Genomic DNA, 24,172 nt, shown 5'->3' on the forward strand with positions numbered 1-24,172 from the left:
TTCCCCTCCTCTATTTGACTCAACTTTCAGAAGTTACATCCAACTTGGCTTTTTTTCTCTATCAGATTTTTAAAAAGGTGTTCAAAATTTGGAACAAGAATAAAAAATCCCTCTCTACCTGAGTCTTTTGTTGGTCAGTTGAGGTCCTCCTCAAGACTGAGAGAAAAACTCAGGCTTACTGACCTCAATCAAGCTTATGGATATGGTTGTCTCACTAATGTGACATCATCTAAGCAAGAAAATTGTAACCTACAGGGTGGCTGAACTCAAAATTTCTGTAAGTCAGAAATATCCTAGCTAAATCCACTGTCTAATAATAATTCTTTACAAAAATTGAATCAAGGACTTTATAATTCAACCCTGGTGTTATCTTAAACATAACCAAATGCAATAAATCATGCACAAACCACATTTCTACTAAATTCTCCTAAACACAGACAGGACTCCTAAATATATCAGGGATTTTACCAAAGGAAAAGAAAGTACTCAGATCTCTCTACTAACACAAAATTTTGTCATTTCAGCGTTGGTTCCTTCTCATAGGTTGAGGGGATTCATTGCAAATTAGTGATACAACATGGATTAATACAACCTGGTAATTAAGTTGTGTGGGAAGGCAGTAAGACAGCAGAGTTCTACCAAAAGAGAAAGGCCTATGCCAAATTCCTAGGGGGAAGTATGTAGCAGGGAGGACTCCTAAGTACTGAGGGACACTGCTGTACCTTTCTGACACCAGTTATCTTCAGCATTTCAGAATCACTGGAGCTGTCTCATTATGATGGCTATTTTACAAATTAAACATGCCTTCATTAGTCTTTTGTTCTGAAATGGCATCTCAAATTCAGGCTGTTTTGCCCCAAACAGGATTTCTTTACATGTCATTCACTTGGAATTCAGCACCCCAAAGTATCACAAGACAAAGTACGGAAGAAATACCAACTCTGAAGAGGTTCTGAAAGCCTCTAACACGCTTGTGAGAAGATACTGGGGATTGCATGGTGAGTTCTCACCAGGAACTGCCCTGGAGGCCCTCTGATGTTCACCTTCCAGCCACCACAAACAGTGCACGTACAAACAGCACTCTACATTGCAGGGAATTCCTGGATGGGAGGTCTTAAAGGCTTTTGGAAAATACTTCCTCCTCGCTAGAAAGGGTGGTGATCCTTAGTATCATCTTCCAGGGTATGAAAAGCATGGATACACAAAGGCTACCATATCAACAGGAAACATAAAAGCACGTATTTGTTACATACCCATCTCCGAGGTTGAAGCTGTTGGGAGAACTGTTGTAGCTTGGAGAGGGAGCATTGTTCATTTGATAAGGCACATCTGGCCAGGGAGAGCACTGTTGGAAGAAAGGCAGCAGGGAAACTTTCATAAGGATGGAAATAAAAGATTTGATTCTCCTCTAATACCACATTCATGCTGTTGCCACGCCACTAACTTCAGCTCATCACTCCTGCTGGGAAGAGGAGATGGGCCATGGATTTTCTACACTGCTCTCCAAGCAGGCTGTCAGGGGGCCAGATTGATTCCAGTTGTGCATTCCATATTTCTTTCTCCCATTTCACAAAGCCTGTCCCCAAATAACACTGGGCCAAAGTGTGCACAGCTGTAAGTCAGAGCAATGCCAGTAAGTCAACTCAGACTGAAGGCAGCAATGATACAGAAATACCCCTGGTCTCAATTATAAACCCCTAATTAAATCCAGGCAAGAGTGACAAAAATGCTCCAGTGGCATTGCTTCAGGTTTATACCAGCAAAAGAGCAGAATTTGAACCAGCCTGCTGAAACCTCTGGCCATTAGTCGAACAGCACAGTCATAAATGGATATTAGATGGGGAAAATTTAAGATAAAAAAAAAAAAAGCTACTAAAAGCCTTCACAAATATAGGTCAGCCTCCACGTTCCATGACAGTAGTGTAAAACCAGAGTAACCCAGCTAGAATTGGTGACTGTTCTGAATTTAAGCCACAGTAATCAGCAGGAGAAATCTAGCCCTGTTGAACCCCCCACCACTAAGAGCTCAAGAAAATGCTCTGTAGTGGCCTTGTTTGAAATGATAAAAAGACAGCAAGTGTAGCTTTGGAGCTTTATTATCTCCACAAACACTAGCAAATATTTTATCATCTCCACAAGCACTGGCAAATATTTAACTCTTTGGCAACCCACATTTCCCCACACAATATGTCAAAGTGCATCAAAGCTCATAGGGAGAGTCTGGGATCTGCAGCTCAGTAGAATTAGGTCTGTCAATCAGAAAACATGCTGGTTGCTCCTGGCAACGTGAGGAAAATTGAGTGGGAGACTGGCTCTCACAAACAGGAAGTTGATAGAAATTAAGAATAATTAACATCATTTTTTGAAGTCCAGCAAGCTGCTCCAAAAAAAATAAGAACTAAATCAAGCAACAAGTCATTCCCATAGGGAGACTGAACAACAATTTTAAGTCCCTTTCTTGTGTCCTGTTGCTGACTAATCGTGCAGCCTATGGGAAGTTTATACAAACATCTTAGTAATGACAGGGAGGGGCAGAAACACATACAACTCTACACCAGATGCATCAGAATATAAAACACAAGATATTACTAGAGTACAACCTAGAATCTTCTCAGATTTTGCATGTGACAACAGCTTCATAGGCACTTTCACAGAAAAACAAATTAATAATTTAATCAGCATCTGTTCAAGTACCCCATCTCCAACAGGAGCTTTTGCCAAGCAGTTCTGAAAAAATATACAGACAATTGTATTTTCATACAACTGGCACCTGAGGACATGACAAGTGCCCAGAAGCACAGTGGAAATTGAGAAAGTTGGTTTGGGTTTTTTTAAAGCCAGGCTGCTAAGGGCTGGTTTATACCCCGAAACATAAAAAACTTTGGCATTTTTCATAAATTTCAGCAGTGAGTCATTTTATAATTTTGCTCCACTCTCAGTTTCACCCAGATCTGAGCATACATGTCTCCACCAGACAATTTCCAGGGCTCAGATGCTGTTTTCTTTTACATTTATCTCCTAACATGATGTTGTATGATGTATCTAAAACACTTTACCTCTGTGAGAATAGTTGTCTCATAGGAAGGCTGATACTTCTCCTTCTCTTGGATGGTCTTCTTTTCCATTTTTTCCCTGTCAGTCTTCTGTTTTCTGTCTGCTCCTTTAGGCTATAAGTACAAGCACAGGCTCTCCCTTATGCCAAGTATTACAAGTTTGAAGATAGAGGCCAACAGATTTATCTAATCTGTTCCCCAAAGCCTCCTTAAGATTTACAGGAATTCTACATATGAAATGAGATCAGATCTGCATTTTCTAGACAAAAGAATTAATCAAAAATCCCTACTGTTCCTGTACATCCACCACTAACACCTACTGCAATTCTAAAATAAGCTGACCACAGTCATGAGATGTGATTCCAACTATTTCAGTCCATAACTTATGCACCTCAACTGGCATTTGTACCATCTTTCCGGAGAGAGGAAAGACACTGCTCACAGGAACAAAAGTGGAGCAGCAGATCCCTTGAGAAAACAGGCCGATGGAGAGTTTGTTGTTAAGTAGCTATAGGTCTGCCATGCCTGGATTAGGAGCTTCAAAGATGCTTTTTCTCTCAATCTTTTTCTCCTCCAGGTATCACAGAGTCAACTCTGCTCCAACAATTACAACAAAAAGGTATTTAAGATCTCCACAATAACATTTTATTGTTTGTGTAGGATTCAATCAAAGAAACTGAAGATACCCTAATGTCTTGATTGCCTAGAAGCATCAAAACACATTGGATACTCTAAATTTTTCAGAGTTTTTGTAGTGTTTGAGGCACAATGGACTGGCACAAGTCCTGGTGCAACACTTGAGCTAGAATTGCTGTGCAGGTCAGTGTTTATGCCACTGTGTGCACATGAATCCTGTTTAAGACTTTATGAATACCCAGTTAAAAGTCTGTTCTTTTACTCCAATATTTGCATTGATCCTACACAATCTGAAATCTTTGCAGTGCCTTAATCTAGTTGATGACAAAGCCAAAACTACCTCATACCTTGAACACTTTGATCTGGCAGCTCGCAGAATGCAAGTGTTCTGTGTATTCACCATTTTCATTTTGCTTAAAGGTGTCGATTTGCACCCGGAAGGGCACACCTTTCTCTCCTCCATGCTTCCGTGGAGTGAATTCTGTGCTGATGCAATGTACCTGGCAAAACAGAAGCTGTGCTCATCTCTGGAGACAGTTGGAACCTGTGCTCATCTGAATTTCAGATACTGCCTGAACATGAGGTTTTGACTCCTCACAAAAAACTAAGTGTGTTCATTTGTTTTTATTTCTGTTCCTTTGGACAAAAATCAGGAGAACCAGCAGCTCAGAGAGAAACAGGGCATCAGGAAAAACATCCTTTGATTTAAGTAAATCCCTCATTCAGATTAAAAACAGATAGCTGATGCTCAGAATGAGAAATAGGCATGAAAAGAGGAAAGCAAGGAAAACTAACAGGTTATGAACCGTTTCCTCAAGACAATACCTATCCATGAAAGCAACACCGGTGTCTGAGTATTTTTTTAAAGAAAATCCTGGCAGCAGAAGGTAGTACTCCAACATTAACAAGCAGCCAGCAAACTGACTTAGTGAGTATCCTACAAATTAATTACACATGATTGTCACATGAGTTAGTAATTATCATTAACATCCTTCCCTCTTGTTCATGTACTGGCTATTTTATGTCCCCAGGTCTTTAAAAGATATCTAACCACTGTATTTACTATAGAAATATGACTTAATCTCTTACCTGAATGAACGCTGAAGCTCTCTTTGACGGATCCCAGAGAAATTCAACAGTGTTCAACTGGGTCGGACTAGCCCTGGGATCCAAAATACCAACTGACAGCGGGATATCTGTAGAAGAAAACCCCTAAAATTTTAAAAATATTAAATTGAAGAGGAGAAAGCATTTCCATACCATCAGAACATGCATGTGAAAGCGAAGCCATCAAAGACATCTCTACTTGGGACCTATAGTGCTAGATTCTCCTTCCCTCCCAAAGACATAGAGGACTCATAAAAAACCTAAGCACACATGTTTAGGTGCAAACACCACTCATCTCCCCAACACTGCAGAGGTGCCACAAGGAAATAGTCTCACCTATATCAAGGATGCGGTCCCCAGGCCGACTCCACCTCCAGCCCTCGAGCTGCTGATGCTCTGTGTACTGCAGGCGGCGGTCGTGGAAAACTACACGAATTATACTCTGTTAAAAAAAGATAGCAATATGAGCAATGTGATCCAGAATCCTCTCTCAAGATGACTTTGGTTTTCCAGAGTAGAAGCAAAAGCTGATCTGTTATGTTTCTCACCCCCATTCATGAGGAGAGTAGAAGGGTCCACCTAAGAGACCCATCACCATGTGTATCACATTCCTAAGGGACCCCTGAGAGAGAAACACACTTCCCCCTTCACAGGGCACATCTTACAGGAGTAACACAGCCCTGTACAGCTTTCTGGGATTCACTCTGGAAGCACTATAGCAATGTCCACCTAATCTTGGGTGTCATGGCATGTGAACATCACTATACTGCCTCAATACCCCAAAAGGCTCATGGGAAGTAATAGTTAATGTGTCTATACCATGTCCCAACCCCAGTATATCCCATTCTGATCTGCAAATGTGGAAGCCAGCTCACCTGTCCCTGCACCAATGGAGCCGACATGTCCAGAACACCTTGTCAGTGGGAATTAAACCTAATTCCAGCCATTAAGAGCCAGCCATTGGATGTGCCCTGGAGTAGTTAAACAAGGGTAGGTAGAGATGGAAAGCTCCTGACAGCAGGCCAGTCTGCAATGGTGCAGCCATGCCAATAACTGGAGAAAAAAGGCTGGAATAAAGGCAATCCCCAGGACAGACAAGTCCTAAATACTCCTAACAAATGTGTTCTTTTGAATATTCAGAGTGCTATACTTTACATGAGTTAATGAGCCCTAACATCCCAGTTTCTCAAGCCCACACTCTTGCTGGGGACTTCTGTATCAAGTGAGTGACCAATTTTTGCCAGTGAACCTGAGAAACGTCCAAATCAAACCCTAGCCTCAAAATGCAAACCAGCCAAAGTGGGAACACCTGCAAAATTGGAATCCCAATCCACATACTACTTGAAATGAGCAAAAAGACAACTAGGGAACAGCCTAAACTTGGACAACATTTGAAATCCAAATTGGAATGCAAATTTTGCAACTAGTTCCCACTTCTCAAAGGAAGTCCTGAGGCAGAACAGCCAAGAATTGAAGGTTAGATCCAGAACCAGGGTCCAGACCAACATTTTTGAATTTGAACTGTTTTGGCAGTGGAGGAAACAACAGGAAATAGTCCCCCAAACCAAAGGATCAAGTTCTTTATGTTCACCCTTATGCCCATTACCAAAGTAAACTGGAGCTGTACAGAATCTGCCTGGCAGAACTATGTAAACACCTGGGCCCTCCATTTGTCACGTAACAACCCAGGCATGTTGCTGCAATTCAGTAGGGAGACAAGTCTGCCTCTCCACATCTTTGACCATGTTCACCACTGAACTTTGGGATTCCCCTGAACCCAATATTCATAGTGAAACTCTGGGGTCATGATCATAAACAGAATAAAGGTTCCCCTGAAGCCCTGCAAAGCCAAGCTGCATAGTCCCATGAAACTAGAACTCAACAACTCCATCACCCCTGCTCCCATTAAAAACAATGGCAAAGTGTTTTCCATTGTCTCAGTGGGAGCAAGGTCAGGCCCTTCATTAAAGGCTGTATGTAGTAGCAGGAAGAAAAGAAATCTATATTTCTCCTTACCTTTACATATTTTGTGTTTAAATCTTGAAACTCTCCCAATTTCCTATTCTCAAGTAGACGGATTTCATAAGACTGACCTAGAGTTTAAGGAAACATTTCCAAGGTGTTTAATATGTTGTAGCAATGAGAGAGTCATGCTGGCATTTATGTGGCTGATAAAGCATACGTTTGATCAGGGAAAGCTTATTTTTGCTAACATAATGCATTTGCCCCAGGAATCAATAGGCACTAAAGCACAGCAGAAATCTGAGAGGAAGGTTTGCGTTTTGGCAGCTAAAAGCTCTCCATTAGGGCATCAATTATAGTTTTCTCCCGGGGCTGCTATGGTTTTCTGGTCACCCTCCAGAAAGTCACCAGGGTGTTTGAGGCAGTTGTGTCCCCCCATGCCACATGGCTGTAACAGTGCTGCCTTTGTCTGTCCCTTCTGCTAAAGCAATTCTGCCAAAGCAATGGCTGCGTGAGGAGGTGTTGGCACAACAGGTCCAGGAACGATTCTGCAGAGGATGGCAGCTGGGGAAAATCTTGCCTTCTTCAGGGAAGAGACAGGGCTGTAAGGTGTTTTGGTGAACCACAAAAACAAAATTTGTTTCACAAGGCCTGAAAAGTCATTTCCAAGGGCCTAAATATTCCTTCAGACATGTGTGGAGGCAGCAATGGGTATTACAGCACGTGTAAGGACCAGTTCTAGGAAGGAAAGTCACACTCCACCACCCGACCACCACCCTCACATAAGGAATTTAGTCAATTCCTAACAGAATTCAGCTAACTGGTTTATGAAATAACATCTCTTTGAGGCTGACAGCAGACAAAGGAGACTGATATCTCAATACCTTAAGCACAGAAATGACTGAGACAGTACAAAAGCTCACTGTACTACACCAAGTCTTTACAATAAACCTGCAACCAGTACCAAGGCAGGATAGGACCATCTGGATTAATGGAGCATATTTACACCTTATAGCTAGCTGTTCTTGTTCATCCTGCTACCCTCCCTTTTCCTGAAAAATGCACAGGGTATGACAAGGCAGGCACCAAGGAGGAGATCAGTTTGGATTTTCTAGCTCAACCAGTATCTCTGCAGAACTGGCCCTGCAGAAAACTGCAGAGCAGATCTATCTCCCTCTAAGCAGTTTCTACCAGCAGAGACAAAAATGCTAAATTTTTGGATCTGGATTTAGAAGTGGAAGACTTATGACAGCAGATGTTTCAGAGAGACAGAACACCTTTTGAGAATCCCACCCACATGAGTACCCACCATATCCACAGAGCAGAGAGAATTGTGCTTATTTAGATGGCTGGCAGATAGGAAAAAGCAAAAAAAAGGAAGGACAAGAGAGGCCATACTGAAGCCCCACATGTTTCCACAACAGCCCTACTAATGTTAGTAGGAGTTCTGCAAACAGGAAATGACCCTTGAATCCAGCAAATGACTTAGAGCATGGGGAGAGCAGAGAAAAAAACGTATCAAGCACCAAAATAACCATGGAAACATGCACAGATCTTTACCCATCTCCTGGCACATAATTAAAATAAAATTACAACAGTGACCTGCCTTTGAAGACTGCTGAACAACAAAAGTAGATTTTGTAAACCACAGTCCTGAAATTGAGGTCTTGCACACATAAACTCACAAGACTTTCTTGTGTTCCCACTGATAGATGTTAATATTATTCACCTGGCAGATTTCAGAGATACATACATAATCAATACTGTTATATTAGCATTAAACATATGGAGGTCAGGTTAAAAGGTTTTCTCTCAGAATCATAGAGAATACTCTTTAGACTATCAAGTCCAACCGTTAACCTAGGAATGCCAGATCCTCCACTAAAACATGTCCCCAAGTGCCACATCTGCTGTACTGTGTACTTGTATGTACTTGGTGTTTATCTGTGTTGTACAAATTGTGCTTCAGTCTGGAGATACACTTCACCAGCTAGAGAGTCATGCAGTTCATCATCTTGAGCCCATTTACACAGCCAAGCATCTCTTCCACTTAAAGTTCATCCCCATGCAAATATAAGGCTAATTAATCATTACACAAGATTAATTTAGGTTTTGAAAGCAAGAGACAGTAAAATACATCTGTGATTGTACTCAGAGGTAACAGGGACAGAAAAATGTAGTGGTATGAGCTGTGCTATGGAGAAGGCAATGGTCAAACCAGAAGCATTGCCAGACATTCAGCAAATATCTCAAGAACAAGCAGTTTTTGGGACACCCTTGTGCACTCTTGCTCATTGGTCAGCTTGATCTGTTTATTTTCAGTTACAGTAAGACAAAAGAAAATAATGGACATAAAAACATCATCCATGTTCCTTTCAAATTAGCATCAAGCCTCAAAAACTCTGCAGCAGGCCATCTCTGACCCCTTGCATGGGATAGGAAGAGAACTGCAGTGTGGCAGGCAGTGGGCACCACACATCTCCACCTGACAGGAGTGATTCACCTTGGAGGGAGTCAGAAACAGACCCTGCAGACCAGTGAAAAAGAAATTGCAGTGCAGACAGAGTTAATATTAAACAGAAAGCCAAAGAGGAAATAACATGCTTTGATGAAAGATATATGGGTCATCTGATGGAAGCCCTGGAACGCAGTTTATGCCACAAAAAACCTCAGTCAAAATGGTATTTTATGCTAACTGCTTTCCCCTTGAACTCTGAATGTTTAACTTGAGTTGCTACATGATTATCAAACAAGACTGCTCCCAGCCAAGCTTCAGAAAACATCAGGGTATCTTCCCCTCTCTGTGAAACTCTGTCAATGAGAATTTGGTCCCAATTCCTCAACGTTCCCTTACATATCCATCTTCTGGTAGTGGTTTTTAATTTATTCTCCTTAAAGCTTTCCAGCAAATTCATTGCTTTGTGGCTTATAGTACCCAGAATTTATTAGCATGGACAACATTCAGATACTTGAACTTTTATAGCACTAAACTGCTTGGATTATACTTTTTCCTTGAAAAATACTGTCTAAACCTTGTTCACCCTATATTTTCCACCATCACTACCAGCAGAACTCCTGAAATGGTGAATTACAATCTCAGCCCTGCAATTATTACTGTAGAGAAAAAAGGCTCTGAAGAATGACCACCTGGATTTTGGTAAACAAAATCCCTCTGTAAAATAAAGTGAATAATAGCAATCTAACCTGAAGAAAGCTGAACTCCCCCTGGTGTCAAAGAGGGCAAAGGAGTCACGGAAGGCTCTGATCCACAGATCATTTATGAATCCTGTATTGCTGACACACCAGCAAGAGCAGGCACACACTGACAGTTTTCTGCTGAAACTAAATCTGTAACAGATCATTCTTAGTCAGGTATCCAAACCTGTAAAGGAACACGTCTGTAGGTGTAACTAAACAATCTGCATTTCCAGTTCCCAAGTCAGACTACAACTAGCTAAGCCCAAAACAAAGCTGAAATAGAGAGCTCCCCCATACTGAGTTTTTCCATCTGTCTCAGATGGAAACACAGATTAATACAGATCAGACTACAACTTTCCAAGTCAATATGTGGTGGTAAAGACACCTGGAGACAGGAGCAGAGGATACCAGTGCTGAGACTGCCGTGATTTGATTGAGTAGCCCAGGTCAGGTGTAATACTGGACACATGCACAGGGACACCTAAAGCACTTCTGCCACCACCTGAAATGAAGGGGACACTTTGCAAGCAATCCTCAGCAGAGCTGATGCTGCAGCAGCCTCTTGCACATCTGTGTGACCCAGCGCTCCCCTCACTCACCACAATCCCTCTTCCCTTCCTCAGGCAGAAAACAGAACAGTAATAAATATTCAGAACATCACAGCACATTCCTGAGATGCAGTTTGTCTCCCAGCTTCATTGAAAGCTTCAAAGGCACCAACAAAAACCCGGGCAGGTGATGATATACTGTAACTTCTATTTTAAACAGACATTCTCTGGGCAACAGCAAATTTATGTAATCTCCTCCTAGGCTAGAGTTTGAGCAACTCACTTTATGAACAAAGTAGTACCCAGTAAAGTAGTAACCACCCAGGTCCAGAGAGTTCCTGCTTTGTAATTCATGAAGCAATTCCACCTATCTGAAGGAGGATTTACAGACTGCTTACTTATTTAAACTTGCATTGTCTTTGATAATTAACACACATTAAATGTGGGCATGATTACTTAACGTGAGGACATTAGAACTGAAAGTCAAGCACCTACTACACATGAAAAATAATTTAGTTCAACACAGGAATGATTTCACCTGCTCAAAAGGTACCAGTTTAACCAGTCACAACTTCCTGATTTCCACAGAATTTAGACAGCCACCAGAAATTTTAGGTAATTTCTGAGTGTAAAATATTATCACCATTTAAAGCTCAACATTACATTTTGTTGAAATGTTATTTACTACACAACCACAATATCCTGTTTGCTTTTCTTTGTTTTGGTGTTACATTTCAAGGGCCACTTGCACTATGCATTTTGTGGTTTTCTGCACAATACACCGATACGATACACTAATTTCCAATTAGGATGCTGATGTTCCAGGCTGATATGACTCAGGCCTTACTTAATCTAACAAAGCAGCCTTTCCAGAAATTAATTAAACCCTAACCTTTGAATAAGCAATATCCCCAACAAAAGTCTGTGGAAAAGGGGGGGAATAAAGGCCAAAAGAGAGTCCTCTTTCTCAGAATGGATCCACACAGCACTAGACAGAACCAGCCTGGAAAGTGTTTGATTATTAAGCCAAGCCAATAAAAATTCCATTTAGCAACTTTATATGGACATCCTAAAGAGTGCACAGATAAAGACAAAGGAATGCTGACAGTCAAATGCACCATGCAGAAGGAGGGGGAAGGGGAAAAAAAAGCAAGCATTTATCATACCAAACCAAAGCACATCCAGCAGGCAGGAGGATCACCTTTGAAACAGCCAAACAACTATTCAGGGCATCAGGCACACACAAAGATTTTTCTGACAAGAAAGATTAATGAACCCTCAGGGTAAACAGACAAGAGTGGCAGAGCTGGCATGTGAACTTGCATGCTTGATGACACACACCTTTTTAGCCAGTCACAAGTAAAAATAAAAATTAGCATAGGACTTGCTCAAGTGTCCCATGTGTGGACACTCTGCAGGACAAGAAGTAAAAGCAGAACCCTCAATCCCTGAACCACAAATGACGGTGGATATTCTGCAGTTGCTTACTGTAGCCTCATTTGACAAGATGCTGTAGATGTTTATCCAGTGGATATTATGAATTCACCAGCTACACAATAGGCCACCCTGGAAGCTCCCACTATGCTAGGAACATGGAAATTCTGCAAAGGAGGACAAGCTGGGGGACAGGAAATGCAAAAGGAACACTTGAGTCATTCTAGCACTGCAGGCCCATCTTGCCCCACATCCCATCTTCAACACAGCAACCAGAGATAGAGCAGGGTCAGTATAGCCAGCCTTTTCTTGCCATATCTTCTCGGTTTCTGGTATCCAGTATCCAGATTGCATCCACATTGAGCTGCCCAGTCATGACCAATGCTCATTAATTCTTTTCGTGTGGTCTCCTTCTGAATTTGCTTACACTGTGGCAATCAGAACCACAATTTACACATGCCTTGCTTTAGCAATGACAGCCTGCTCCTTCATCTGCCTCCTGCCCTTCCCCTTGCACAAAGCCCCCTTAGCTCCACCATGGTTTGGTACCCAGGAGTTCAACACTGAAGATTCCTGCTCTGCTTGCCCCAGCCAGCAGGGCAGCAGCACTACAGGAACACAGCACTCCAGTTTAACTCCTGATTCTACCACCACACCACAGAGCTTCACTGTCATCATGTCACTTCTATGTTTTTCCTCCTTTTACAATGTGGGGTTTTTCTTGCCCCCTTTTTCTACTTCCCTACATCTTTCTTGTGGGAAAGCCAAAGAGCTGCCTTGGAGCCAAGTTTGCTGCAGGAAAATTTCACTGCTCATTTACTACATGAACATTTTTCTGACTCCTACTCTCCACAGACTTTTGAAGATGGTCTGTTTTACAGTGGTGACACTTCATAGCTAACAGGCACTAACAGAAATACTCCTTAATTACAATGCTTTCCACTGAAGAGAGGGAGGTGCATTTAAATCCCAAAAGAATACAGTCTCACTTTGAATCAAGGACACAAAACAAGCCAGTGGACACAAAAACACTTCTAGCTGCTAACTTCATTGTGTGCACTTGGGTTTCTTTTGCATAGACTTCATCCACTTGATCTCACCTAATCTAAATCATGTTATAAACTTTGATTTTTAATACAAATTAATCAGTGAAGAAATTATGTCCCTCTAATAGAAAGCTGAAAAAATACATACCCTGTGAAAACTTCCACTTTGAAACACTCAGGATTATCTTAGTCACATCTGCCCAGCTCAGAAAAACTCAGCTCTCTCTGTGTAAGTAAAAAATACAGGCTTTTTCTGGTTTCAACCTGTTTTAAGTCAATTTGAACAGGTTTTATAGCTCTGAAGGAGTAGCTTTGTGTGTAATATTTATTTGAGTTTCAGATAACTAAAAAGAATGGACCTGGGTGAGGGTGCTGACGAGAGATGCAGAAGAGCTGAGTACAACTCCTGACCCCACCTAGCAGCTCCCTTAGATGCCCTCAGGTTAAGTCCCTTCTTTCACCACATTTCTGCAATAGCAAACTGGGAGAAGCAAGTCCCACTCCCACCCTGGAGTGGCTGCTCAATCAGGCTGCTACCACAGGGCAGGGAAGGAGATGGGGTCAAAGCTGACTGTACCTTCCACACCAGTCACAAATGGGGCACCAAGCTGGGGCAGGAGGAATCTCACTGCTTGCTGTCTAGTTTCAGGAATACATAATGAATGCTTGGTAGGAAGCAAATGGGAGAAAAATAAGTGGTTTTTTCTGCACCTCTTTAGGGAAATTAAGTATATTCTCTTATAAAAATGTATATTACTCCTACAAATACAGCTAATCAGGTCAAACCTACAGTATTTCTCAAGCTTCTTCTCACTGCTACCTAAAATGTGATCTTTTAGGACACAAATTAGAGGAAGCTAATTGGAAAATTTCTACATCATCTCACATTGACAGTAACATTCACACAAACATCAAATCCTGTAAAATCACAGCCAAAAAATTCTCTGTCAAAATTAAAGGAATTTCAAATAGATATGGATAACGGGGTAAAGTAAAAAAATAATGTGGAATATGAGGAAAAAAATCTTCCCAATATTTTCATACTTCTTACTACACTCTGAGGAACTTCTGAGCACTCCCCTTTTTTCACAGATATTGAAGATTTATGGGGGAACAAAATACAGTCTAGGGGCTTCCAGTAGGAGTTGTGCACAGGCTACAATCCAGCAAGCTCACAATCCCACTTGAATTTCATCCAGATGTTAGCAAAAGAAGAAAGGATTACAAAAAGAATAGAAAACAGCCTCTTGGTTAAAAGACAACTGAGATTCTAGATTCCTAGGGACAACAGAAGTCAGATGCTCTACTTACGCAGAGGTGCCCTGTCATCTGAAGCAAGATTCATAGTGAGCTTTGGGATGGTGTGGTTTGGAGACAGGGTTGTTTATCCTGGGCTGCCAAGTGAAGACAGAGCTGCCAAACATATGGGAAAATTGCTTCTAGCACAATTAATGGCTTCAGCTGAGACACCAGAACCTACTCAGAGCTGTCTTCAAAGTCAGGCAGGAGACAAATTCCTTCTCCAAAGATGAAGTGCACCACAAGAACCAAAAACACCAAAAGCCACTTTCAGAAATGGGAAAGACAAATTAGCTTTGTTAGCCATTTCACTTTTTTAAGTCCTCCAAACCCAAGAACAAAGTGGAAAGGGGTCAAGGAGGAGTATGGCACCCCATAACAATTAGGGAAAAAGGATGCATGGGTTGGTGGGCAGGCACCAGGGAGCACCTGGTACTCAAGAGTCTCAATGACACAAAGCCACTGCTGCTGTGTCTGTGATCACAAGAGTGGAGCATTTGTCCACATGGGAGAAGCCACCAGCAGCAGAGCTCCTACACATGCCCAGGGCCTGGTCAGTGATGGCAGTGACTGTCAGGATAAGAGGTAGCTCCTAGCACGAGACAAAGCAAAAATATCCCCATAAACACAGCTATAATTAAATCAGAAGAACACCCAGCCAGAGCTGGTGACTCAGCCTTCTCTATACTTCATTCAGGCAACTAAAGAACTGTTCCAGGAAAAGGACAAACATCCAGGCAGTTGTGACCCCATAAAAACTCAATTACGTAGGAGTTAACGTCAATATAAAACAGCTTTTTTCATTTACTGTAAATCTCAGTGTTTAAAACTGGGTTCTCTGGCTGTAGAAGATTAGACAACCAAATTTGAACTTTAGACTTTTTAAGGGAGGCAAAGGTTCTCTTTTGCCTCCTGCTGTAAGCAATTTCATCTCCTACCCAAAGAATTAGCAACCTACTCCACAGCATCCTCTTCAGCCATTCCTTGCCCAGTGCTTCCTGCACCTTTCTTTGGAAAAGCAGCCAGAGCATGTCTGCAGCTGAGCTGAGGCAGGACAACACCCAACAGATTTTAAATGTACCACTTTATGCACACATATCTTGAACCTGGATATATGCCTTAGCACCCTGGGGTTGAAATCTGGGGCTTTTGCTTAGGTGTGACCCAGACTCCAATTAAGTCCATCATTAGGTTTATGAGGCATCGTTTGTTAATGCACCTCTACAGCAGCACTCCCAATATCACAAGTTCTCTCAGATGTTGGAGTTTTTCCCTCATGGCTTGGGTTTTTGGCTTGTTTGTTTTCTGAACCATCTAGGACTGGCACTAAGGCTGACTCCTGGAAGACACCATAAAGCAGAGATGTCCAGCCTTCCAAACCCTAACCAGCTGTACACTAAAATCTTTGCACAGCCAAGAACCACAAATCACACACTGCAGATCGGGAGAGCTGAACGAGGCCCAAGAAAACTTTACAGGCAGATGACAGCAAGTTACTCTGAGGTACCACTGGGACACTGGGCTGGCTTTCTCACACAGCCTGTGTGACCCTCTCAGTGACCCTCTGCCACCAAACTTAGCCTCCCCCTGTTTGAAGTAATTAACATCTGAGGTTCTGAGCCAGCCCAACACTGGTCATGAAACAAAATCATGACTTGAACAGCTCACAGTCCACATGTGGTTCTGGCACTACAGGATAATTCCCTTGGGCAACGATTTTCAGGGTTTTTTTTATTCTTGACATTCTGTTTTTTAAAATAATTACTTTATTTCCTCACATTTATTAGCATTCAGATCTGCTGTACACAGCGCTTGTTTCCTCCGCATTCCTCCTGCTACAATTTCTGGAACCACCTTTCATTGCTTCCATTTCTGTCCATGTTTGAAACTGGTTTCAACCAGCCACGGTCAAACCACACCCCATATGACTGCAGACCATGGAATATGCACTGCATCAAGCCGTCTTGCTGAAGCAGTGGTTTGTAATATGGTTGCTGGTTGATTGTTTGTCTGAAAATCCCTATCCACAGGAGACACTGAAACAGTGCTAAAAGACAGGCTAGTTCCAGAAACGTTAGGATGTTTGTGCTGCAGACTTCTGGACAGTGTAGTTCTGTCGACAGATATGATCCCTGACCAAAGGAGCAATGCCAGCAGCAGCTTCCAGTGCAAGGACAGCACCTTTACCAGTCTCACGGACTGAAGGTGGAGTGGTATTGAGACACCATACTAATAAGCCTGTACTTTGTCCCATCAGATGAGTAATCCTCCTGAGACCTAGTAAAGACCTCTTAATGAAGGAACTGCCCTAAGGATCAGCAAACTAATATTGTGTTCAATTTGGCTTCAGTTTCCCAAGGAATGTGGGAAGGCAGGGGAGGAAAGAGATCGGGAAAGACAAGTGTAATGAGTCAGTCTTTGGAAACCAAGCTACAGATTTGCCTCTAGTTACCTCATTTACAGGCTGGTTCTGGAGTTGTGGCCAGAGAGCACGCATGGTTTCAAACTGGAGCGGACTAACTTGGGACTCTGCCACTGCTCAATGTCCCCAAGTCAACTTAAGAACTAAGCTCACTCCATTATGCTCCCTTGCAAATACTTCCCCTGCCCCTTGGTAAAAACACTGGTCTCTGGTTTCCAGCTCCAGAGTCCTCTCAGCCCCCATCCTTGGGGAGAGTCCAGGCCAAAGACCTCTTCCTCCTCAACACCCCTCACCATCCCTCTGGGTCTATCCTGTAAGAAACAAGGCTCAAGAGAAGCCATTATGCTCCACATGCCTGGAGCCCTCTCCCACCTGTACACAAACACTACCACTGGAGCCCTCTCCCACCTGTACACAAACACTGCCACTGGACTCCTTCCTATATGAAGCCCACATGAAATCTATTCAGATCTTATGTGAAACTCTCCACTGATTCCTCTTCTATCTCTGCTATGCAACTTGACCTTCAATTTGCTACCCAGTACTTCCAGCTTTCCATAGACTATAGAACAAGCCTGACAGAGCTTTCTTCCATGCAGTTCTGCATTATGGACGTTCCTGAGCTGGCCCACTCACCACCACTGAACCAGTCACGTGTGGAGAATGTGTTTCAGGGCAGGAAGCAGAGCTGCTTAACAGTGATAAAAGGTCAGTAACTGAGTGGTGAAGAGCTAAAGCTGAGAAGAAACATTTGAACAGCAAGTGACAAGAATCACCTAGCAAGCAGAAAACCCCAAAACCTTTATTCACAATTTGGGAAAGTAACCACACCAGATGTAAATTGCTTTGTTGGTGCTGGGACAGCCACTGTGTGTCTTTGTATCTACCTTACTACAAGCCAGCCATGACTGACACAGGGCAGAGGGACATTCATTAATGAAGTTACCCATTTGCTAAAATAATCCATCACAACACTCAAGATGGGAAGTTTTATGTAACAGTGCTTGGCCAATCCATGATAAACACAGAGAGAGGTTAAGGTGCAAGAGGTGTCCCTTTGCTTACAGCAAGCACAATCTGATAAGGTGTAGGGAATGGTCTTAAATTGCTTCACGAGATGGCTGTAGCATTGTAGCTGGGTCACAGTGCTTTGGAGTCAGCCAGTTCTTCTCCTGTGCCACAAGCATTGGTTCCAGAAACCTCAGCTGCCTCGAGGTCCCCTTCACACACCTCCTCAAGCTCATAGAACATAACTCTACTACAGGGGTTAATTTTCTGTCAGAGCCTTTAAATCCTCATCCATTTTTAACCCGTGGCAATGTTCTCACCAATAGCCCACTAACAGAAACTAGACACCCCAGCTTCCCAGCTCGGCCCCTCTGCACAGCTCCTGCCAGCCTCATCCCTGCTTTGTTCCTCCAGGCCTGCCCAGCTTCATGCTCTTCTTCAGGGTGTGCTCTGCAAAGACACATCCCAGCATGGGGAATGAAAGACAGATGGTATCCAAGAAATGCCAGTGAAGGAGGAAGCAGTGTCAAGATGTAGCAGTAGACAACTCCTTGCAATAGCAAGCAGGACAAAGCCTAACACAACATGGTCTATCCAAAAAGGCAGTAACAGTCTCACTTAGCAAAGGAAAATGTGGACTGCTCCAGTCACAAAGTTTTTTTAAAAACTCATGATATTGCATTAAGAGTTGTCCAGCTTTTTCCCTGCCAAGGTAAAAAAGTAGGCGCTGTCTCACTTATGCTAAAATATTTGGCTGTCAACAGATTTTCATTTAAAAAAAAATATTTTCTTCCAATACAGGAAAGAATTGTGTTTCATAGGAAGATTTGTCTCAATCTCACAACTGATACACCCCATTAAAAGCTCCTGGGATCTGCTGTGTTTAGATGAATAAACTGAGATGACACAGTCACATATCCCAAGCATCTTTGGATCTTGAGAGAGAGAATAGTGCCAGCTTACATGACAGGAAATCCCTGGTTCCTTGGGTAGAGCCTGCAGTACTTCACCGATATTTCCATGCTGGTTCCATGGGGCTGCCAGCACAGATCCAACTGCACCTGAGGTCAGAGTCCAAGGGAGGTCAGGGCTCCGATTTCTACCAGCATTAAAAGAAACCTATCCAGGGAGGCACCCAAGTGAGCATCCTACTCAGTGCATGAAGCTTAAAGAGCTGGGGCAGTATCCTGAGGCAGGAAAGGATCTCAGTAAAAGGGCAGACAGCCTGCAGCTTGTTGTTAGGCCCTTTTTACTGCCTGGCAGAAACTGAGCATAAATATGTTTTAGCATAATCTGTGCATGGAGAAGTCTGATCCCCTCAAGGCACACACACAGGAGGTGCTGCAAAGCGACAGCCAAACACCAACACAGATGTGTCTGCACAAATGGTGCCAAAGGGGGGAAAAGAAAAAACTCAGACCAAGTGTTTGTTTATCCAGGAGTGTGAACTAGTCTGTGAGGTCAGCTATAGAGGACCTTGCTGCACTGAACCCTGGCAATTTGTCAAGTTCGGCACTGAGCAGAGCCACACCAGCCAGCCTGTGGGGGAGATGTCACTGCCCAGACCTCAGAGCAGCCCTTGGATACCTGCTAAATCACTCCCTGGCCATGCCCTCCAGCAGTGCTGGGGGACTTGCAGTGGTAAGAGCCCTCCCCAGTCCAAGCTGGCCCATCTGCTTCATCAATCTGGCCTTGTGAGATGAAGGCAGGAGGCTGCAGCTTAAGCTGAGATCAAGCCAGTACTTTGCCACAGGGAACTGTGCATGCTATAACACTGCCTTAAGTCAACAGTTAAATCAGTGGTACTTCATTACTTTTAAATAGTTGATCATCTGGTGTAAAAATGCAGAAAATTAAATATTCCTCCTTTCCTTCACCCCCCCTCCCCACTTCTATTCCTCTTTTCCCATCCCGCTGTCCTCCAAGTAAGGCAAAGTATGGGATTAAATCTCAAGAACTGCTCCCAGGAAATATCCTCTCCTTCAGCGTACTGCAGACCCTACCTTGGTTGAGGTAGGTCAGAGTTTCTTCGTGCAGCTTCACGGCGGGTGAGGTGGCTGTGCAGAGGACGTACTGAAAGGGTGGCAGCTTGGCATCGTTCTCAGGAGACAGCTGCGGCTCTTCCTGCTTGAAGATCGGCAGCGCAAGGACATCTCTGCAATGAGCAAGTTACACAGTCAGTCACAAAGAGTTTATGGACTACCCTAGCCTCAATCTGCATTTGGTTCTCTGAGATAACAGGGGTGGTCTCTGGAGAAACACCAGGTTAAAATGGCTAAAAAGAGGCTGGGCCTGTATAATGTAACCAGGCAACTTCTGTGTCTAGGATATCAGCACTGCACACAAAAGAACAGAGAACTGGCAAAACAGAGTATGTCTGAGAATTAATGTAAGTTTTTAAGAAAAAATTCAGATTTACTTTTCAGTTACACAGTCTTCTTGGTGAGGAAAATAATATCAAAAATACATCCTTCATCCTTGTGGATGTATTTGATTAAGAGCTCTCAGGTGAATGCCTTTCAGAAAAAAAAAAGCAAGAAAGGGCATTTTGACAGCTGAATGTCAGATTAGTAAAATGTCTTCAAGTAGCAGCCATGGGTGAGAAGCAGACACAGCTCTGGTGTACAAAGGAGATATTCAGGTAAAGGATGGCATGAACAGATGGATTAATTGATTCAGAGTATCTCCCTGCATTCTAATAAACCTGGTCCCAAGGAATCACACAGCTCTTATGTCAGCACTGGGCTACATTCATAAATGTACTCGGGTGCATGGGAGCAGCTCCATTAGGACATGCACACAGTCTGAGCTCCCACTTCTTTAAAATTCTTTATCATGTTTATCATGTGTTGGTGGTGACCTGCCTGCTGATTTAGTCCCAGGCTGATCCCAACCCACACTAATCCCCAAGCAGAACTGGTATTAGCAAGGCTGAGAGCTCAACAAATGATCAGATGATTAGTACAAAATGAGATGTCAGGAATAAGCATTCTTATCTCAGCCTGTCTGATGCTGAAGAACCACATTAGCCTCTCCTATGACACTAACACTGCTGATCATTGTGTCCACCTACTTAAAACATTAATACCCTTCCAAATTAGGAGGATTATACTGAACACAGTAACAATTCAGAATGAGTGATTCTTTTTTTCTTATTTCTTCCAGATGTGTGAAGACTCGAGATTCTCTTTACACAGGCTGCAGTTCTCCTTTTGACAATCCATACACAAAATGCTCTAAGAAAAGCCATCCAGCATGTACAGGCATGCACCCTGAAAGGGCATTAAGAATTTTTTCCTTGCCTTCTCAGTTAATGATCCACTCATAGCATTCACAACCTTGAAGGCTACCCAGGTCATCAGTGAAACAGTGCAGCAGTTTAGAGTAAACTGCTCAAGTGCCTGCTTCAAACACAGGTACTCCTGTTTATGGGAAAACAATGCCAAAGAGCAAAATGTACCATTTCAGATGCAGACAGGAGAAAAGAAACACCCATCTCTGTTTCCATTCTCTCTTCCAACCCCACACCCTCAATATTATCAGCCACTCAAAGGCATCCAGCCCCATTTGCTTCCTGGCATTACTGACATAATCACAGCTCTTGCCTAACTGCTGCCACAGAGAGGGGTTTTTTTCCTTAGAGATGATTTACTACAGTAATGAAGTGACAGAAATGCCTGCAGTAGATTTCTGAAATAGACAGCATTGCTCCACACACATGCAGGATCTGATACTGCTCCGGAGTCATCTCACTCAGCCTGGATGCCAACATTTGCTCCTCAGGATGCCAACATTTGCTCCTCTGCACAGTGCTCTCTGAATGTCTGTGGCTTCACAGATGAGAACAGGTCCAAAACTCCAGCACCCAAAAACTTTTGCAGTTCGGCAGAAACAGTGCACAAAATCTGGCCTAGGTTTAACAGTTAGGGGTGAGGAATTCGTACATATACTCACCTGAAACAGATGAGAAATTTAGGCAGGGGGAAGCCAAAATTTAAATACGATATCTCACATCAGGTTCTTTGCACCCCCCACACCTGCTGGCACAGCTGTCTGGTCGCTGAATTCTGCAAGCATGCAGGAATCCATGACTTGGTTTCTGGAAAGCTTCACCATATTAAAACTCCAAAGAAGCTGCACAAGTTAATCACATTTTTATTCCTAGAGCATTTGAACTAATGGCCTGTGGTATAATTACTTTGGGTCAAGACCTTCTTAAATATTCGACCTTATTGGAAGAGTTTGGAACTTAGAATAAGGTCAAAAGAATTTTAAAGTTGTAAGTGTATAAGTCATCACAACATTTACCCAACTCTTCACTCAAGAGTTGAAAATTAAGTTTAGGGGAAGAATAGGCTTTTACAACAGTTCCAATACTTAAAAAAAAATATTTTAAAAATCTTGAACTCATTAAAACTCTCCCAATTTTCAGCCTTATGCTAAATATTTACAGTTCTGGTCTTAAATAACAGTTAGTTTGCATACCTGGGAGGAGAGAAAGTTTTTAAGAGTTCAGTCAGCTGACAGAACAAAATAAAAAAGGTACTGGGTTTTTGTAAAAAAATTAATGAAAATTTACAAGAATTTTTCTGTAGTATCATCTTGCTCCAGCTACAAATACCACTGAGGTACAGCAGAACTTACACAGACATCTCAAATACACATAAAGCTCTTGATTTCTGCAAAATATAACTTCTACAAACTTTTCTTACAGCAACTTCAAATACTCTACTATTTCAGTTTCTCATGCATGTCTTGACACGTTCTCATGGAAAGTGAATTGGCCAGAATTAGACATCTCTACAAAAAAAAAACAACACGGGTTTTGTTCAACCAACCTTCCCTGAAACACCTGAGGGCATTGTTGCCATAAAAGTGGTTGTAGGGATTTTAATCCCAGATCAAACCCACCATGTTCACAGAGGCAGATACTCACTAAAGCTGAAGTTTGTTCCTAAAACACCAATAGGTCACTTCCATACCAGCAGCCTTCCTGACAGAACAGGTATCCTTTATCCTCCATCTAGCATCAAGCCTGCAAAAACAAGCTAATGTGTTTTCTGGCCCATTAAATAGAATTTAAAATGTGGAGAGTAGCCTGACCCACACCTGATGATCTTGTAGCACTCCTGCTACAAATCCATGGAGTTAATGAAGCAGCCTGACCACCCTAAACACTCTCTAATGGAGAATATGCACAAGCACCAATGCTGATGCTCCTCTGCTAGTACCATTTTCACTACCCCAAACTAATCAGATTTGCAAGTGCAAAGCAATAGAGAAGAAGACTCCTGCCATATACGCGCTGTGAAACTGAGTTATTGACATAGAGGGAGGACGTGAAGAATCTTGTACAAAGAAACGTAAAAGCTGCCAGAAGGCAAGAATCTCCCAATATTGTATCATTTGGTAATGGGAGGTTACTACAAAATCCAAAATAAAATTCCTTTGCAAGTACACTGATGGGCAGCAGGAATAGTCAAGATAACATGTGTCCTTGAAAGGGAAGCATTATCTGCGTTCGAAGAGCTTCCCCAGACAAACTCAATGTTCTCTCAAGAATGGTTATTTGGGGGTACATTTGAAAGTCGGGGTTCTTGGGCCACAAACAGGTTCTCCACTGCCACAATTCAGCAAAAATCCCACTCCAGCAACCGACACCAGCTGACGGCTGAGCTTTACATCTTCAGAAAACAAATAATTCACAAGCACCCAGCAAAAAGGGAACTCCCAAAGTTGCCTGCTTTGACATCGTTTGGAGGGAGGAAACACGGGTTTGTGCTACACATGTCACAAACTATTGTTTAGCAGCCCTTGTACTTAAATTAGGCACATTTAATTAAACTCAACTGTGCGGAGGCAGGAAAAAGCTGGTTTAGGCAAGTTCAGAAAGTGAAATTCTGTGCTTTTTACACATCGTCCCAAAAAGCAGAGAAAGAAATCCCATCCCCAGAAAACTGGGTGCCTTCTCAATTTGCCATCAGGTGCTTTGCTTTCCGCAGAGTTTTGACAGCGCTCCGCCGCTGCCGCACCTCCTCTCTTGGAGCTGCGCTACCCCAGCCCGGAGAAGCGGGAACGCGGCACAAGCAATAAAGCAACGCTGCGGAGAGCTGTCTAGCCAGGCGCTAAAACAATAAAGAAGGAAAAAAGAGCAAGCAAAACAGGAAAATAATCTCTCAGACAGAGGGAGCGGCGCTAGCCCCGGGAACCCGGCGGGCGGGCGGCCGAGGGGCCGAACATCCACCCGTGCCAGGGCCGAACATCCACCCGTGCCGGGGCCGAACATCCACCCGTGCCGGGGCCGAACATCCACCCGGGACTCACCGCAGGTAGCTGCCGCTCGAGTGCTGGTTGTAATGCTCCGGCTGCGTGTGCCAAAACAGCATCTTGGGGGCGGCCGGCGGCGGCGGTCCCTGCGCTGCCCACCCCGCGGGTGCCCGGCCCGGGTCTCCTGCCCAT

General features: G+C 43.1%; 1 protein-coding gene across 1 annotated transcript in view; it reads right to left on the reverse strand.

The window, feature by feature from the left end:
- TFCP2L1 (transcription factor CP2 like 1) overlaps positions 1 to 24,153 on the reverse strand; it is a 35,998-nt gene extending 11,845 nt beyond the window's left edge. The window contains exons 1-8 of the mRNA XM_015635263.1: positions 24,038 to 24,153; positions 19,717 to 19,868; positions 6,813 to 6,889; positions 5,133 to 5,238; positions 4,779 to 4,885; positions 4,037 to 4,189; positions 3,057 to 3,167; positions 1,254 to 1,345 (exon numbers count right to left, since the gene is read on the reverse strand). Of these exons, the coding sequence (XP_015490749.1) occupies positions 1,254 to 1,345; positions 3,057 to 3,167; positions 4,037 to 4,189; positions 4,779 to 4,885; positions 5,133 to 5,238; positions 6,813 to 6,889; positions 19,717 to 19,868; positions 24,038 to 24,099 (860 nt within the window). The 5' untranslated portion in view covers positions 24,100 to 24,153. The remainder of the gene's footprint in view (positions 1 to 1,253; positions 1,346 to 3,056; positions 3,168 to 4,036; positions 4,190 to 4,778; positions 4,886 to 5,132; positions 5,239 to 6,812; positions 6,890 to 19,716; positions 19,869 to 24,037) is intronic.
- Between the last annotated feature and the right edge of the window lie 19 nt (positions 24,154 to 24,172).

This window comes from Parus major, chromosome 7 (genome assembly GCF_001522545.3).
Source record: "Parus major isolate Abel chromosome 7, Parus_major1.1, whole genome shotgun sequence".
Taxonomy (NCBI): domain Eukaryota; kingdom Metazoa; phylum Chordata; class Aves; order Passeriformes; family Paridae; genus Parus; species Parus major.